The sequence below is a fragment of the Stegostoma tigrinum genome, chromosome 33, assembly GCF_030684315.1.
Source record: "Stegostoma tigrinum isolate sSteTig4 chromosome 33, sSteTig4.hap1, whole genome shotgun sequence".
Classification (NCBI taxonomy): Eukaryota; Metazoa; Chordata; class Chondrichthyes; order Orectolobiformes; family Stegostomatidae; genus Stegostoma; species Stegostoma tigrinum.
In genome coordinates, this window is record NC_081386.1 from 35297999 (window position 1) to 35317930 (window position 19932).

The 19932-nt window shown below is 40.8% G+C and overlaps 1 protein-coding gene across 3 annotated transcripts in view; it reads left to right on the plus strand.

Annotated features, from left to right (window-relative positions):
- megf11 (multiple EGF-like-domains 11) overlaps nt 1-19932 on the plus strand; it is a 498254-nt gene that overhangs the window by 339721 nt on the left and 138601 nt on the right. For all 3 annotated transcript variants that reach the window (XM_059639362.1, XM_059639360.1, XM_059639361.1), the window contains 2 exons: nt 3440-3560; nt 8865-9001. In XM_059639362.1, coding sequence (XP_059495345.1) covers nt 3440-3560; nt 8865-9001 — 258 coding nt within the window. The remainder of the gene's footprint in view (nt 1-3439; nt 3561-8864; nt 9002-19932) is intronic.

Below are 19932 nucleotides of genomic sequence, written 5' to 3' on the forward strand. Positions count from 1 at the left end.
GACCAGATTAACATCCTCAGTCAGGGAACGCATATTCTCTGAGATACAGCTGGCTAACCTCATTACAATTACTACACAATCCGTACTATATAAATGCTTTATATAAATTGTTATTCATTTCATTTCCATGATAATTATTCATCAGCTTTAAGTAAGTTGTCTTGCATTGAAGCACATTAAACTGAATCTCAACACCAAAAGCCGTGTTAAGGTTTGAAAGATTTCAAACCTACTTAATCCACACAATTCCACGTTTGACACAGGTGGGGCACAGGTCTGATAGTCACCTTGTTCTCAGAAAGCAAGTTGGCAATGTAAACACGTATCAGGAGATAGGAGCTACAGCACACCCCCATCTACCCAGCCACTCTACCCCAGGGGCATGAAGAAAAACATTATGCAGGCTGTAGAGAATACCATCATGTCACCTGGTTAAGATTGGACCCTCTGGTCCCTCTTGTAATGCACCTTTTTATTACAAGATTGTGAGTATAATTAAGTTATAACATTTTGATTTTCCCTTACTTTCTGTAGTTGCTTTATTCATATACGTATTGCCGCACCATTCACAGAATCACAGAAGTATTATGATGCAGGAAAGGGCCATTCAGTTCTGCATGCTTGCATTAACTCAGGAACTGAACATCATTGCCTACTGCCAATCTCCTGCCTTTTCCCCATACATTTTGTACCATTACTTTTCTTCAATCATCTAGTGCCTCTGTTGAATGCCTCATTGAACCTGCCTGCACGACTCTTCCAGGCAGTGGATTCCATATCCTAACTACTTGTTGAGTGAAAAATATTTTCCTTGCGTCACCGTTGCATCATTTGCAGGTCACTTTAAATCTATGCCATCTTCTTCTAGTATCTTTTACAAGCAGAAACAGTTTCTTCCCGTCTATTCTGTCCAGCCCATTCATGATTGTGAAAATTCAAGATTAACAGTTTGGGAGAAGACGTAATTGATGTAAAAAGGTGTAATAAATGGTTTAGAGTTAGAACATAGAACAGTACAATACAGTACAGGCCCTTTGGCCCACGATGTTGTTCCGAACTTTTACCCGAAACCTAAGGTCTATCTAACCTCCATGGCTACCTTATACTACCACCCATATGCCTATCTAATAGCCACTTTAATGCCCCTAATGAGGCCAACGCCACTATCCTCTCCGGCAATGTATTCCACGCCCCTACCACTCACTGAGCAAAGAACCCACCTCTGACGTTTCCCTGATATCTACCTCCTTTCACTTTCAAACTATGTCTCCACGCTAGGAAAAAGTCTCTGGCTGTCTACTCTATCTATTCCTCTGATCATTTTGTTCACCTCTATCAAGTCACCTCTCATCCTTCGTCGTTGTAAAGAGAAAAGCCCTAGCTCTCTCAACCTTTCCTCATAAGACCTTCCCTCCATTCCAGGCAACATCCCGGTAAAACTTCTCTGCACCTTTTGCAATGCTTCCACATCTTTTCTGTATTAGCATTAGAGTTAGCATGTTCCCTCCATGTTTTTCTCCTTCCAAAGCAAAGGGACATCTATGTTTCCTTACTTGTTAATTTGAAATTAGCGTATCTTTGAAACTGCAAACCCATTTTGGGATGCAATACCATTGTCTAATCTAGCACAATTCAAGATATCGTCTCATTAATGCCAAAACTCTGCCATTGACTATAATGCGACCTCCATTGGGAAATGGGGAAAACACTCTTTACAGTACCGTGCAGAATCTGTAACCAAAGCACCTGCTTAGTAGCACTGGAATACGTCACTAAGAGAACCTCTTACAATTCTCACAAAATATATTATACATAATTCTGAGGAACCCAAATTCCAATGTAGGTCTTTCCTGTAGACTGCAGATATTTACATGTAGCATATCCAAATGCATTGTTACTCATTAGAGTTGAGCTGCATGTTTGTGATTGAATATCACTTCCTTATCACGGGTTTCAGACTGAAAGAAGTAAGATAATACAGCAGAACCACAAGCTGACCCAAAATGACAGTAAGTATCATTGGCCAAATAACATAAAACTAGAGTTGTTCTTCCAGTACCGGTTGGCATGTATATCTATCTACGCAGTTTGTGAAAAGCCTTCTGGGTACTAGTCGCACATGGTGTACACTACCATTGAATATTTTACTACATAATTAAAGAGGTTAAATTTCTTCTTCCACTATCATTGGGCTAAATCTAAATACTGTAGTCTTCTTGTAATAGATTGAAGTTAGCCAATAAGTAAGTGTTCAACTAGATGTACAAATTATTGAAAATGAGTGGAGAGTAAAACTTGATTCCATGGCACACTTTGTCATGGAGGTAAAAAGTATCAATTTGGGGTGAGTATGTTCCCCAAGAACCTGAAGTAAATCTGACACCATATTAGTTTGCCTGAAATTTCTAACAGCCATAAAAAACAAACATAGTTGTCCTGTATAGGCATTAGCTGTTCAACACCTGTCCTGCAAACCAATTCTCAAATATGGCTGGACATGTTCTATACCTACTTCTTCCAGTTGGAGGCCACCACCAATGATTTATTGTAAAGTGGACCCATTCTCGTCCCCTTCCTATCCCTTGGAACCACCTGAGATCTGCCATCAATGTTAAAAATAACCCAAACAGGTGTCCTTAAAATGACCAGCCTGCAGACGTCCATTCCAGTTCGTATGCATTCCAACCATTTCATACATGAAAATAGGACAAGGCAAATTTGACCCCCACAACATGTGTGGAATGTTACTGGTCACATTTGAGTACTAGTGCAGATTCATAACTGACTTAGTTGCCAACGAAAGTAAAGAAAACTTTCAAATTTTGTCACTGTTAAAGCTTTAGCTACTTAAATAACAAATGTGATTGAACAAACCTGGCAATGTAAGTTGCACACAATACATTAAAAACACAATAGAGGATTTTTCTTCTTTAAATTACTTGTATATACTGTCTTTCACAATAATACATAGCACCATAATTGCTGAAACTAAATTCTAAGGTTGATTCAATTAAATAGAAAAGCTAGCAGCATGAAACACTAAAAGGTGCATTTATTATTAATCACAATGTAAAAGAAAAATAGTCTGAGTATCTTCAAATAAGTTGTAATACAATTTTAGCACAAGGCTTCATTCTCATTAATTTTTCCTTCTGTTTCTTCCTTGTTCTTTTTCTGTTTCTCCGGTTGGATATTACAAAAAGCACCATCAAACAGAAAACAGCCTGGTATTGAAATATAGTGGCAGACAGAAAATTTTTGTCATGAAATTTATGCTGGATCCAATGATGATTATCAGATTCATAATATTAGTTTTAACATATGTGCGTATTCATATAATTAGATATAAATAAGGGAAAGTATGACTTGTATAAGAGAATTTTGATCAGTTTCAGCTCAGTATTGTAATGACTCAGTATTGTCTACTTTTAATCTGCAGTTGCGAAGAACGCTGCCCATCTGGCAGCCATGGAGCCCACTGTGAATTACGGTGCCCATGTCAGAATGGTGGCAAATGTCACCATATCACTGGAGATTGCACTTGTCCAGCTGGTTGGATGGTATGTTTAAAGAAAAAAGCTTCCTTCATAATTTAATCAGGCAACTTCATCATTAATGGTAAAATCAGAAAATAGTTGAAATACTCAGCAGATCCATCAGCATCTATGGAAGGAGAAATAGCCTGAAATGTTAACTCTGTTTCTCACTTCACAAATGTTACTACATATGCTGAGTATTTCCAGCATTTTTATTTTGATTTCCAATTTCTGGCATCCACAATACTTTGGGTTTTTTTCCTCATCATCAGAGGTATTAATCATCCAAACAATGTTGGCTAATATTGATTCTGATGTTAGTAGCATGGATTTTTTTGAATAAAAGAAAATAATGTTTGAAATACACATCAGGTCCGTCAGCATCTGAAAAAGAAGGGCAAAGTAACATTTCATTTAGTATGTTTTATCCGAACTAGAGACAGGTCACCATTGTATTTCCAGCATATTTAAATTTTTTTAAGATTTTCGATATTCAGTGTTATTCCTTTTATCTGCTGCAAATTTACCTTCCTACTACCAAAAGCACAGGTCATTTTTCTCTTGCTTTTGGAGCACTATCTGCAGGGATTTGTCTTGGTGACTATCTTGGTAAATTTGTACTACTTATATAGTTGTGAAACTGACCAACACTGAAGGTTACAATTTAACAGTATGTTCATTGAAAGAAATTCATAAAAAAGTTTTGAACCTTCATACAGGAAGGAATGTTTTGGGACAAGCAGCTGTGTTGGAGATGGCACCTTCCACCCCAACCTCAAGTTCACCTGGGCCACCTCCAACACATCTCTCACCTTCCTGGACCTCTCAGTCTCCATCGCAGGTAACCAGCTAGAAACTGATGTCCATTTCAAGACCACTGATTCCCACAGCTACCTAGAATACACCTCCTCCCACCCACCCTCCTGCAAAAATTCCATCCCCTATTCCCAATTCCTCCGCCGCGTCTGCTCCCAGGATGAGGCATTCCACTCCCGCACATCCCAGATGCCCACATTCTTCAAGGACCACAACTTTCCCTCCGCAGTGGTCGAGAACGCACTTGACCGCATCTCCTGCATCTCTCGCAACACATCCGTCACACCCTGCCCCCAGAGGATCCCCCTCGTTCTCACATAGCACCCCACCAACCTCCAGATACAACACATCATCCTCCGACACTTCCGCCATCTACAATCCGACCTCACCACCCAAGCTATTTTTCCATCCCCACCCTTGTCTGCCTTCCGGAGAGACCACTCTCTCCGCGACTCCCTTGTTCGCTCCACACTCCCCTCCAACCCCACCACACCTGACACCTTCCCCTGCAACCGCAGGAAGTGCTACACTTGCCTCCCACACCTCCTCCCTCACCCCCATCCCAGGCCCAAAGATGACCTTCCATGTCAAGCAGATGTTCACCTGCACATCTGCCAGTGTGGTATATTGTATCCATTGTACCCGGTGTGGCATCCTCTACATTGAGGAAACCAAGCGGAGGCTTGGGGATCGCTTTGCAGAACACCTCCGCTCGGTTCGCAACAAACAACTGCACCTCCCAGTCGCAAACCATTTTAACTCCCCCTCCCATTCCTTAGACGACATGTCCATCATGGGCCTCCTGCAGTGCCACAATGATGCCACCCGAAGGTTGCAAGAACAGCAACTCATATTCCGCTTGGGAACCCTGCAGCCCAATGGTATCAACGTGGACTTCACAAGCTTCAAAATCTCCCCTTCCACCATTGCATCCCTAAACCAGCCCAGTTCTTCCCCTCCCCCCCCCCACTGCATCCCAAAACCAGCCCAGCTCGTCCCCTTCCCCCCACTGCATCCCAAAACCAGCCCAGCCTGTCTCCGCTTCCCTAACCTGTTCTTCCTCTCACCCATCCCTTCCTCCCACCTCAAGCCGCACCTCCATTTCCTACCTACCACCTCATCCTGCCTCCTTGACCTGTCCATCTTCCCTGGACTGACCTATCCCCTCCATACCACCTCACCTATACTCTCCTCTCTACCTATCTTCTTTTCTCTCCATCTTTGGTCCGCCTCCCCCTCTCTCCCTATTTATTCCAGTTCCCTTTCCCCATCCCCCTCTCTGATGAAGGGTCTAGGCCCGAAATGTCAGCTTTTGTGCTTCTAAGATGCTGGTTGTCCTGTTGTGTTCATCCAGCTCCACACTTTGTTATCTCAGATTCTCCAGCATCTGCAGTTCCCATTATCATTTATACTGTATGTGCTGTTCCCGTTGTGGCCTCTACATCGGGGAAACCAAGCGGAGGCTTGGGGACTGCTTTGCAGAACACCTATTCTCAGTTCGCACTAAACAACTGCACCTCCCAGTCACAAACCAATTCACCTCACCCTTCCATTCCTCAGATGACATGTCTGTCCTGGGCCACCTGCAGTGCCACAACGATGTCACCCGAAGGTTGCAAGACAGCACCTGATATTCTGCTTGGGAACCTGCAGCCCAATGGTATCAATGTGGACTTTACAAGTTTCAAAATCTCCCCTTCCCCCACTGCATCCCAAAACCAGGCCAGCTTGTCCCTGCCTCCTGAATCTGTCCTTCCTCCCACCTATCCCCTCCTCCCACCTCACACCCCACCCCTATCTCCTATCTACTAACCTCATCCTGCCCCCTTGATCTATCCGTCCTCCATGGACTGACCGATCTCCTCCCTAACTCCCCACCTGCACTCGCCTTTGCTGGCTCTGTCTCTGCCTGTCTGTCTCCTCTCTGCCTGTCTTCTCCTCCATCCATCTTCTGTCTGCCTCCCCTTCTCTCCCTATTTGTTTCGGATCTCCCTCCCCCTCCCCCATTTCTGGGGGGTGTGGTCTAGGCCTTCCTGCTCCTCTGCTGCTTGGCCTGCTATGTTCCTCCAGCTCTACACCTTGTTATCTCACATTCTCCAGCATCTGCAGCTCCTGCTATCTCATGTTCAAACAGGACTGGAAGGGGTTAATGGAGGAAGGATGTTCCTGATGGTGAACACAGGTCATAATCTAAGGATGAACACAGCGGGCTCAGCGGTGGTGCCAGAGGAGCGGGAGGGCTGGTGTTTCCAGGTCTGGGCCCTTCTTCAGAGGTGGGGGAGGGGAAGGGGTCTCTGAAGTGGATGGAGAGAGGGGGAGGTAGTGCTGGAGGGTGGATGGTGGGGCAGGTGGGTGGTGAGAGGGCTGACGGGTCGGGGAGGTGGGGATGGAGCTAGTGAAGGTGAGTGTAGGTTGGGAGTTGGTCCACCACCCCCGGCACATTTTCCTGCAACCGCAGGAGGGCTACTCCTGCCCCGACACCTCCCTCTTATCGCCATCCCAAACCCCAAGAAAATCTTCCCCTCACTGACCAACACCCATCCCAACTCCCTACCTATACTCACCTTTACTAGCTTTAACCCAACTTCCTTGACCTGTCTGTCTTCTCTCTACCTATCTGCTTCACTGTTCACCCTCTATCACTGCCTCCCCCTCTCTATTTATTTTCAGAGTCCCTTTCCCCTCCTCCATTTCTGAAGAAGGGTCCAGACCCGAAACATCAGCCTTCCTGCTCCTCTGATGCTGCTTGGCTTGTAACGTTCATCCAGCTCTGCACCTTGTTATCTCTGGTTCTGGATTGTGTCAAGTTTCATGAGTCTTACTGGAACTGTATTCATTGAGATATTTCATCACACAATTAACTTATGCCTTGTAGATGACTTTAGGAATTCAGGAGTTGAGTGAGTTGCCTTAGAATTCCTAACCTCTAACCTGCTGTTGTAGCCGTATTATTTTGACTATTCCAGTTCAGTTTCTAGTCAACGTGAACACCTAAACTTAATAGTGGGGAATTCAGCGTTGATGATGCCATTGAGTGTCAAGGAGTGATGGTTAGATTCTCTGTTGGAGACTGCCATCACCTGCTATTTGTGTGACGTGAATGTTACTTTTCACTTATCAGACAAGCCTAGATCTTGCTTCCTATGGACAAGAACTGCTTTATAAATTGAGGGGTTGCTCACTGTGCAGGCATCAGCAAACATCCCTACTTCTGACCACGTGATGGAAGGAAGATCAGTGCAGAAACAGCTGAAGATGGTTGGACCTGGAACACAGCCCTGACTTCCTTCTGTTCCATAAACATTGATATATATTTCCATATATGCTTCCACCAAACCACTTATGCTGCTAGAATTGGCTGTAATCCCTTTTCATTTTTAAGGTCTGCAAAATAATAGCCCTAGCATTCAATCATTGTTGGTCACCCATGGGATAATTTGCAAGGTTCACAAAATTTAGACTTGTATATTAAAGTGGACAATGATGATTTATATAGCTGACAAGATAATTTACAGAATGTGGGCTCACGCCAAACACTTACAACCTATGTGTGATTCACTTCTAACACTGCAGTCTTGTACAGCAAACAAAATACTCTGGCAGATCAAACTGAGCAGGCGTTCTGTGAAACCAGGTGACATTCATTGTAAAGGCTTTGAATAACTATACAACTGCAGGATTAAATCCAAGATAACAACCAATCTGATCATCTATGTTTAATTGTTCGCAGGTGATAGACATTAACTGGAGATACACGTGTGCCTCCATAAACAGACAGACTGAAACTGTGATGATTGGGATAGGAAGTATGGCATTAACTTATAATATGCATCTTTGTAAATAAGTGGTTATGAATGTGTAAAGATTGGTTCCAGGTTTATCCTTCTAATGACCTTTTGGAATGCTGTATAAAACCTAACTAGTTATCAACAAGTTCTCTTCAGTGTTAGAATAGTTTGTCATTGCTGAAAAGTTGTTCATTTAAACTACTGTTGATGCAAACAACTGTTTAGAGGAACAAAAAGTAACTTTTCATGCTTAGTAAATATTCCTGCATTACATATTCCACATCAATACTGTATAACAGGACAAAAATCATTGCTAGCTTTTCAAGTAATTTACAAAAATGTATAGATTTCTCAATGGTTATCACATGACAACTTTTAGTAGCGCTTTTTAACATCAATTTTTCACAAAGAATAGTTACTGTATTGCCAGGTTGAACAAATCTGCAAAGAGTATTCAGAGGGTTAAAATAAAATGAATCATCTTAATATGCAAACTAATCCATTGAGGCGATTGTACAATGAATAACTTATGCTTCAAGGTCCTAACTAATACATATCAAGGTTACCTGTTGGATAATTGGGCACATGTTGTTTACCTTTGTTTCACCAGAAAAGTATGCTTCTTACTTCATTAATAAAGCCTTATTCATTAATATGCCCATCAGTTGAAAATTTTGTTTGAAATGTAAAAATAATTGAGATTTTTATTTTACCCTTGTTGTAGGGATTGGTTTGTGCACAGCCATGCCCATTTGGAAAGTTTGGCATCAACTGTACCCAAGACTGTCCTTGTCATAACGGAGGGCAGTGTGACCATGTGACCGGTAAATGTCATTGTATAGCTGGATATACAGGTGACAGGTAAGAACAAATCTCATGTGGCAGTAAACATGTCTTACATTCTCTAATCTTTCCTCCTGAGGTACAAATCTGACAATAAAAGTGGGTTGTTCATACTGATTGTGGGTAGAAATTAGCCTGTTTAATTACTTGTTTTTGGAAATAAAATAGATGCAAAATTTAATATGCAAGAGTGGGGTTGCTGCTCCTAACACATGGAGGTATTGACTCCATTGCAAAAAATGGTGCTTTTTTTTTTAAAGAATCCCAGGTGGATACTACTGTAGTACTAAAATAAGAATTTAGAATGTATCTTCCTATGCAGTTTCATTGGATAATACTTTGAATTAATGATGATTGGGCTGTCTTGTGTTCAGGAAGGTTTGAAAGGGAAAATGGGCAGGTTAGCTAATGAACAGGAGTCTTGACTCTCTTCTACAGAAATGATCATCTCTTAATGAGTAGGATTGTTGCACATCTAAAACCACCAAATATAACAGCAGTGCAAAATACATATATACCATGTCCTGGCTTGTTCAGGGCAGAGTTCACCAACAGGCTTTTATACATCACACACATTAAAGGGAAGCAGTTGATTTTCTTTTGAACACATGGAAGGCAGCTACAGCACAAAAACAGTTCTCCATGGATGCTGAAACTCTGAAATAAGATTTTTAAAAAGCTGGAAAAACTTGAGATCAGGCATCCGTAGAGAGAAACTGTTAATATTTTAGGCCATTGGAGCAGGAATGGGTCATTAATCCTGTTGAACTTGCTCCACCATTTTTCTGATCATCTACCTCAATATCAGTTTCTCATGCTACCCCCATATCCCTTGATGTCATTAGTACCTAGCCTAGTTAGTTACGTCAATATCCCTTGAATGAAGAAAAAAAATTCAGAAATCTATCAGTTTGTGTCTTGAACATGTTCGTTGAATAATTTCCACAGCTGTCTCGGTAGAGAATTCCAAAGATTTACTACACTCCCCATGCCTCTCTTCAAGGGTCTATCCTTTATTTTGAGACTATCTGCACTATTCTAGACTCAACAGGCAGGGAGACATTCTATCTGTATCCACCCTGCGAAATCCAGTAAGAATTTTATTAGTTTCAATGAGAGCACTACTCCTTCTTTGAACCTCTCAAGAATACAGGTCTGATTTCCTTACTGTGTCCTTTATAGGACAATCGTCCAATCTAGTTTGGTGAATCCACATAGCAGTTCTTTCATGGCAAGTATATCCTTCTTTAAGGGCACCAACTGTACACCATACTCCAAGTATAATGTAATACTGCCAAGGCATTGTACAATTGTAGTAAAACATCTGACTCAAATCCTCTTGCTATGAAGGCCAACATACTAAACATTTTAAACAATTTGTTCAGAGATGTTACGGTACACCTATGGAGTATGTGGGACTTGAACTTAGGTCTCCTGGCTTAGATGTAAAGATACTACTACTGCACCACAAAATCCTCCAAAATGCTATTTACATCCTAATTATTTGCTGAACCAACATGCTAGCTTTTAGCGAATCATGAACAAGGCCAAGTCCTTTTGCACATCAACAATTCCCAAACATTCACCATTTAAGAAACAAACTGTGTTGCAATACAGAGACAGACAGCTGAACCATATCACCCTTTTACACCTCTATATTCACAACACAGTAAAATTATAACCTTCAAAGACCTCAAAATTGATCTCAATGGATCCTAACCAGACTTTTCAATAATCAATCCTAAACTGTGTGAAAAATCAATTCCATATACCGGTTTGTATCTTAAACAAAAGACTTAGCAATTTATTAACATTATAGTTACTTAGAGCAAACTTAAACAATGAAGTAATCTAATTGATTTGATCTGTTTTCCTTTTAAGACAAACTGTTACCCACAGTCTGAAAATCATCTTTAGTTCTCATTTTACAACTCCAAACCAAAATTGATAAAAAGAATGAAACAAAAATAATGAAAGATCAGCAATGGTTCTAACAACTGCCTTTGTTTTTGCCTACCAACATGGGAAACTGCACATGAATTCACATTATGTTCAATCTGCTATATGCTTGCCTAATCACTGAGTCTGTCTTAGCTCCCTTGAAGCCTCCTAACATCATCATCATGATTTATATATCCACTTAACTCTGTGTCATCTGTAAATTTATAAATACTGTATAGACTGTGAACAGCTGTGACTCCAGCACTAATCCTTATGAAAGCCCACAAGTCTCAGCCTGCCAATCCTAGAATGACAGTTCTGTTTGTTAACCAATTTATAATCAATTGCAATTTTTCATCCAATCCCATGCGCTCTAATTCAGTTTACTAACCTCTTTACCCAGATATTTCTGAAAATCTAAATGTAACACATCCTCTAATTAACCTAAATCTATTCTACAAGGAACATGCTGAAAAAAACTCCAACAGGTTTATCAAATATTATTTAATTTGTGTAAATCCATTTTGTCACTGCCCAGTCCTTTTCATTATTTTCCAAGTGCCTAGTTACCAATCCTTTGAAATACATCACAACATTTCTCTTTTACTCCTCTCGAACTAACATGTCTGAAGTTCTCCATTTTTTCCCAACATCCATTCTTAAATGGTGGGCTACTTTCCAGTTTGTAAGAAACTTTGTAGAATCTATAGAATTTTGAAAGGTCTCCACTCGTGCAACTGTTATCTGTTGCAATCTCCTGCAATATAACTCATCACATCCAGAGGACTTATCGACCTTAATTCCGGGTAATTTCCTGAGAACTACCTTTTTATTAATACTAATTTCTTTCAGTTCCTCATTTCGCAAGCCCTTTGGTTCACTAGCCTTTCTGTATTTTCCACCATGAAGACATACATAAAATAATTGTGAGTTTTCTCCTGATCTCCATTGCAAATTCTCCTTACTCTGACTGTAATAGATCTATATTCATCCTTTCAATCTTCTTCATTGCATACCTAAAAGTGATTTTGCAGTCTGCCTTAATGTTACTCCATTGCTTGTGTTCATATTCTGTTTTCCCTTCAATTTCTTCATTGCAGTTTTGCAAAACTTGGAGACCTTATTAAAACATCTAAAAATATTAGGAGTTTGTCAAGGTAGGCATGGAGTGGTTGTTACTCTTCTAGGGGAGTTTAGGACCTGATGGCAAAATCAGAGTAAGCTCTCACCCATTTAAAACAGGGATGAGGAGCAGTTTTTTTTCTGAGGTAATAAATCTGTTGAATTCTTTACTGCGGAGGGTTGTTACATGAGGTTGTTAAGTATATTCAAGGTTGAGATAGACAAATTTTTAATCAATACAGGAATCAGGATTATGGGGATAAGGGAGGAAAGTGGAATTGAGAATTGTCAGACTAGCCATGAATTCGCTGAATGTCAGAATAGACTTGTTGGGTCAAATAGCCTACTGCTGTGCCCTGACATTTTATGGTCTTAATTAGATCAGGACTTGTCAATTCTTTCTCCATTTTCAAGTTGTACATTATATTTATTGTAGTTAAATGACAGAAAGTTTACCAGCTTAGGAAGGTGTCTAGGTGTTTCTGTTTAGTACAGTTTGAGGAACTGAGACAAAACAGAGGCATCATAGAACCTACACTGCTGAGAGTGTGTAATTGTAAAAAGCTTACATAGGTAGATTGCATGTTAAGTTTGAGATAGGATTTAATATGTAATTTGATATAGTTTGATAATAATATGACAGGTGAGGCTTTGTAGAAACACGTGCAGACATAATAATTGATGTGTCGTGGATACATTGTTATTTTTTCTGTTTGTATATTTTTCCATTACTAGTGAAGGGCTGTGGCAGGAGTAAATTGTTATTTGGAGTGACAACTCAATACTCAACAAGGAGAAATATTTTCCTTGTGTAGGACCCTACAATTTGCTGTTCCTTGTATAGTAAGTTTGAGGGGAGAAGGAAGTCTTTTACATCATAGCTGTCAAATGTCTGGAGAGGGAGTGAAATTGACTTTAAGTTGTGAGGAACTGTCATACATAGAAACTAGCAGTCACATTTTCTGCAGCTGAATAATCTAGTCTGAAGTGACTTTTGATTTTTGTGGTTCTGGGACTACAGCTTACCCCTTAGTGCAAATGCTATATCACTGTCTTATTTACCTAGAATATCAAAATCCATAAGGTTTTCAGTTAATTATAAACTGTTGAAAATGTCCAGGATGTAACGGTATAAAATGTTTGGGTAACATACTCAACAGGAATATTAAAAAAAATGTAATTAAATCTGGTGGTCATCATTCAAGACCCTGCGTATGCAGTAATTTACATCAAGCCTTTTTAACACAAAGACATAACATCTGTTACTTAATATTCCTATAAATTACCCACGTTAATCTGTGAGCGCTAACAGAATTAGCCCAGCAAACCTAACAATTATCAACTGTGTTAGCATTCCCTACCAGTAGTAATCTTACTTGCAGGAATTGAAGGCCCCACCAGTATAATCCAAACACTAAATTGAGCCATATGCAATCATATATTTATAATTGAATTTAAATACATCTAATTTACAGGTGCAATGGACTTTGTAAAGGAATATAGTTACTTTGATAACGAAGTCCCGTTGCACCCATTCTTGCAGCTTTTAGTAAGAGTAAGCTTATACTATTTGTAATCCTTATTTGAATAAATGAGTGTGGTGCTTTTTTAACAGTGTGAGGAGAAGTTATGGTGTGCTTTATATCGTTTGACACTTAGGAGCATGGTTTTATTTATGTGTTAATGTCCTTTGATGACATTGCAGCTACAGCCATCGGGAAATCTATGCAAAGTGGAAAATAGCTGCTAATTTCTTAATCTGTTTTTTTCATGTAATTTTTAAAACCAGAAAAGAGGAATTGGTTTGACCATGTCATTTTGTTTTATTCATTTACGGGATGTGGGCATTGCAAGCTGGGCTTTATTGCCCATCCTGGTAACCATTGAGAAGTTGGTGCTGAGCTGCCTTCTTGAACTGCTGCAGTCCATTTTGGTGTAGATAAAGTTGAAAACCAGCCATTCAGGCAACAGAGCTACCTGACCCCCAATGTAGATTCACCCACAAGATTGTTACAGAGGATTTTGACCAGTGACCTGAAGGAATGGCGAAGTATTTCCAAGTCAGGATGGTGAGTGGCTTGGGAGGGAACTTGCAGCTGGTGATGTTCCCATGTATCAACTGCCCTTACCCTCCTAGACGGAAGTGGTCATGGGTCTAGTAGGTGCTTGTCTGAAGATGAATTTCTGCAATACATCTTGTAGATAGTATACACTATTGCTGTACACCGAGGGAGTAAATGTTTGTGGATATGATGCCAATCAAACAGGCTGCTTTTTCCTGAATGGTGTTAAGCTTTTTGAGTGTTGTTGGAACTGCACCCATCTAGGCTTATCTGGGGTAGTCCATTACACTCCTGACATGTACTTTGTAGATGGTGGACAAGCTTTGGGAGTCAGGAGGTGAGTCACTCACCACAGTATTCCTAGCCTCTGAACTGCTGTTGCGACCCTGTGTTTATGTGGCATGCCCAGTTGAGTTTTTGGTCAATGGTAACGCCAAGGATGTTGATAGTAGGAGGTTCAATGATGATAATACCATTGTATGTCAATGGGCAGTAGTAAGATTGTTCTTTGAAGTCATAGAGTATAAAGTATGGAAACAGACCGTTTGGTCCAAATTGTCCACATTGAACAGACATCCCAATCTGACCTGACCCATTTGCCACCAGGCCCCATATTCCTCTAAACCCTTCCTGTTCACGTACCATCTTTTAAATGTTGTAATTATACCTTATTTATGACGGTCATGGGCTGGCATTTGTGTGGTGCGAATGTTACTTGTCACTCTTCAGCCCAAGCCTGGATATTGGTCTGGATTTTGTTGCATTTGAATACGGACCTGTTCAGTATCTAAGGAGTTGCAAATGATGCTGAACATTGTGCAATCATCAGCGAACCTGCCCACTTCTGACCTTATGATGGAGGGAAAGTTATTGATGAAGCAGCTGAAGAAGGTTGGGCTGAGGACATAACCCTGAGGAACTCCTGCAGAGATGTCCTGAAGCTGAGATGTTTAACTTCCAACAATCACAGTCAGCTTCTTCTGTGCCAGGTATGACTCCAATCCTTGGAGAGTTTGTCTCCTAAAACCCATTAAGTCTAGTTTTACCAGGACTCCTTAATGTAACAGGTTTGTCCATGTTTGAAGCAAGGCTGTAATGAGGTCAGGAGCTGAGTGGCCCTGGCAGAACCCAAACTGAGCAACACTGAGCAGGTTATTGCTGAGCAGATGTTGTTTTATGGCACTGTTGATGACACTTGCAATCACTTCACTGATGTTTGAGTGTAGACTAATGGGACATTAATTGGCTATGTTGGATTTGTTTTCCCTTTTATGTAAAGGACACAGCTGGGCATTTTTCCGCATTTGTCAACTAGATACCAGTGTTGTAACTGTACTGGAAAACCAAAAGACTATGAGATTTCCCACCTCAGCTACCCTCCCAGGCATTACTTTCCAGACCCTTACCACCCTCTTAGTGAAAAGGTTTTTCTTCCCCTCTCAAATTCCTGCTTTTCACTTTAAAATAATGCCTGTACCTAATTGACCCTTTGTCTAAGGGGAATAACTGCTTTTTGTATCCTTGTACCTAATTGACCCTTTCTCTAAGGGGAATAACTGCTTTTTGTATCCTTGTCCATGCCTCTTGTTGTCTTACATAACTCTATCAGGACCTGTCTCAATTTTCTCTGCTCCAAAAAAAACAATGTGAGCTTATCCAGCCTCTCTTCATCACTGAAATGCTCCATCCAAGGTAACATCTTGGTGAATCTCCTTCACACATCCTCCAGCATAATCACATCTTTCCTATCAATTGCACACAGTACTCCAGCTGTTGCCTAACCAAAGTTCTGTACAGCTCCAATTTAATCTGATAAAGGCAAGTGCCCCGTATGCCATCTTAACCAGCCTATTAAACTACCAGTGATCTGTAGAGAGAACCTCAAGACCCCTTTGTTCCTCTGAGCTTCCTCATATCTTGCCATTCATTGTGTATTCCCTTGTCTTGTTCCTTTTTCCAATTTATCTCTTTAGTGAACAAATGAAAGAAGTGAAGCACAATACTCGAGTATTATTTGTGTTATCTCTTGGACACAGGGCTTAAATTTCCTTCACCCACCAGGTTGGGTGAGACTTAGGCTCATTGTCCCAATCCCGTTGTGACTCTAATCCATTTCCAGATATGGGACTATTGATGCATGAAGGGCAGGCACCCAGCGTGATCTTCATCAGCGAAAGAGATTCCACCATAACTGGAAAGGAGAATACTAGCTGTACACCAAGGGACTGAATGTTTGTGGATATGGTGCCAATTAAACAGGCTGCTTTGTCCTGAATGGTGTTAAGCTTTTTGAGTGTTGTTGGAACTGCACCCATCCAGGCTTAACTGGGGTTGTCCATTACACTCCTGACTTGTGCTGTGTAGATAGTGGACAAGCTTTGGGGAGTCAGGAGGTGAGTCACTCACCGCAGTATTCCTAGCCTCTGATCTGCTGTTGCGGCACTGTGTTTATGTGGCATGCTTAGCACTGCTTGGAAGCAACAGCAGAATGACAGTGTCAAGAGTGTCAAATATGCCCCAATAAATTGACTCACTGTGAATGCTAGGCTTTGGACTGATCGTAACTCAACAATGGGTAAGTGTTTGGCCTTCGACTCCAAATCCCTTGTCCTGATGATACCCGTGGCTGAAACCAGGAAAATTAGCCAATGCATTGTCCAGTCTCTTTCGTGACACATATCTACACAGAGGCAGTAAATTGGCAGCCAGTAGTCTTTTCAGCAATTGTAACAGGAAGAAAATCTAGATCAGAGTAAGTCAAAAGGAATTTCTTCCTTAATTGATTTTAGACAGTACAACAGTTAGTGATATTTTTCATTTCATAATGTTTTTGCCACTGTTTTCATTTCAGGAACTGGGTGAAGGGTATTTTTAGTACTCTGTCCTTCTCATGCAAACACGTGGATTCAAATCAAACGCAGGCCAGTAAGGTGAAAATATTTCTTGCTTCTAAATGTAATGGTTTGAATTAGTCCAAATCAAATCCTAAATTCTCAGCCTCAACCAGATGTTCTCTGAATATTCACTTAGGAAAATGGGATATGATGATAGGGTTCTAAGACTAGGGTTCAACGCCAAATCTGAAACTTTACCAAATTTAATAATGTATAATTCTGTTCTCAATTGTCATCTTTACAACTTCACAACAACATCTGATCAAAAAAGAAAACATGACTGTAAATGTCTGATTTTACAGTTGTGCAAAGCCAATCCATCGTCACCCACAATTGGATTTATCTTGCAGTAGTTAGACTGCCACAGCATTTATTCAGCACTCCCACATGAAAATTTAACATGGACACACTCCAAACTGTTCTTATCACATAAATCTCTCAGAACAGCAAGAAATAACTCAAGGACAAATGATAAATCCTAAATGATAAATCCTCAAGAGAGAGCTCAGAAGAGCCAGGAGGAGACATGAGAAGTTGTTGGCGGATAGGATCAAGGTAAACCCTAAGGCTTTCTATAGGTATTTAAGGAATAAAAGAATGATGAAAGTAAGATTAGGCCCAATCAAGGATAGTAGTGGTAAGTTGTGTGTGGAGACAGATGAGATAGGGGAAGCGCTAAATGAATATTTTTCAACAGTATTCACTCTAGAAAACGACAATGTTGTTGAGGAGAATACTGAGATACAGGCTACGAGACTAGATGGGATTGAGGCTCACAAGGAAGAGGTATTAAAAATCCTTCAGAAGGTGAAGATAGATAAATCCCCTGGGCCGGATGGGATTATCCTTGGATCCTCTGGGAAGCCAGGGAGGAGATTGCCGAGCCTTTGCCATTGATCTTTAACTCGTCATTGTCTACAGGAATAGTGCCAGATGACTGGAGGATAGCAAATGTGGTTCCCCTGTTCAAGAAGGGGAGTAGAGACAACCCTGGTAATTATAGACCAGTGAGCCTTACCTCAGTTGTTGGTAAAGTGTTGGAAAAGGTTATAAGGGATAGGATTTATAATCATCTAGAAAAGAATAAATTGATTAGGGATAGTCAGCACGGTTTTGTGAAGGGTAGCTCGTGCCTCACAAACCTTATTGAGTTCTTTGAGAAGTTGACCAAACAGGTAGATGAGAGTAAACTGGTTGATGTGGTGTATATGGATTTCAGCAAGGCGTTCGATAAGGTTCCCCACAATAGGCTATTGTACAAAATGCGAAGGAATGGAATTGTGGGAGATATACCAGTTTGGATCGGAAATTGGCTTGCTGAAAGAAGACAGAGGGTGGTAGTTGATGGGAAATGTTCATCCTGGAGATCAGTTACTAGTGGTGTACCGCAAGGGTCGGTGTTGGGTCCACTGCTGTTTGTCATTTTTACAAATGACCTGGATGAGGGCGTAGAAGGATGGGTTAGTAAATTTGCAGACGACACTAAGGTCGGTGGAGTTGTGGATAGTGATGAAGGATGCTGCAGGTTGCAGAGAGACATAGATAAGCTGCAGAGCTGGGCTGAGAGGTCGCAAATGGAGTTTAATGCAGACAAGTGTGAGGTGATGCACTTTGGTAGGAGTAACCGGAATGCAAAGTACAGGGCTAATGATAAGATTCTTAGCAGTGTAGATGAGCAGAGAGATCTCGGTCCATGTACACAGATCCTTGAAAGTTGCCACCCAGGTTGACAGGGCTGTTAAGAAGGCATACAGTGTTTTAGCTTTGATTAATAGAGGGATCGAGTTCCGGAACCAAGAGGTTATGCTGCAGCTGTACAAAACTCTGGTGCGCCGCACTTGGAGTATTGTGTACAGTTCTGGTGACCACATTATAAGAAGGATGTGGAAGCTTTGGAAAGGGTGCAGAGGAGATTCACTAGGATGTTGCCTGGTATGGAGAGAAGGTCTTTTGAGGAAAGGCTGAGGGACTTGAGGCTGTTTTCATTAGAGAGAAGAAGGTTGAGAGGTGACTTAATTGAAACATATAAAATAATCAGAGGGTTAGATAGGGTGGATAGGGAGAGCCTTTTTCCTAGGATGGTGACGGTGAGCACGAGGGGGCATAGCTTTAAATTGAGGGGTGAAAGATATAGGACAGATGTCAGAGGTGGTTTCTTTACTCAGAGAGTAGTAAGGGAATGGAACGCTTTGCCTGCAACGGTAGTAGATTCGCCAACTTTAGGTACATTTAAGTTGTCATTGGACAAGCATATGGACGTACATGGAATAGTGTAGGTTAGATGGCCTTGAGATCGGTATGACAGGTCAGCACAACATCGAGGGCCGAAGGGCCTGTACTGTGTTGTTATGTTCTATGATAATGAAACTGTTGAATGGACTATAATGTCATCGAACAACAGTGAAAATGGAAACTAACGAAATCCCTCCAATTCCAAGCAAATAAAAAATAGAATGGGTTTCAGATTGGGTTTGAGATCACTCATCCACTGTGACTGGCTCTATTAATTATTAATAGCTTTTGTAAACCTCTTCTTAACTCCCTAACTGCAAACCCTTGCTTTTTTTAAGATAAGCTTTAATTAGTTCACAAAAATCAGCAATTGACATAGAAATATAACTAGTGATTATGCTCTCGTGAAAGCCATCAACTATTATTTCTATGCAGTCAGTTGTGGATTATGCGCTATAAGCTTACAGTGAAGACATCAAATCAGTTTATTCTTCCTTTGAACATCATCACTTGAAACCATACACAGTGATAATTGTGAGACGCTCCGCCTGGAAAAGAAACATTTGTAAAATCCATAGCAATCTATTTTGATAATCCTGCAGGTTTTAATATTTGTGAAAGAAATGGAACAACTGTCCATAGTGATATTGTTACATTTGCTGACGTCGAGCTCCAAGGAGCGGTAACAAGCAAAAAT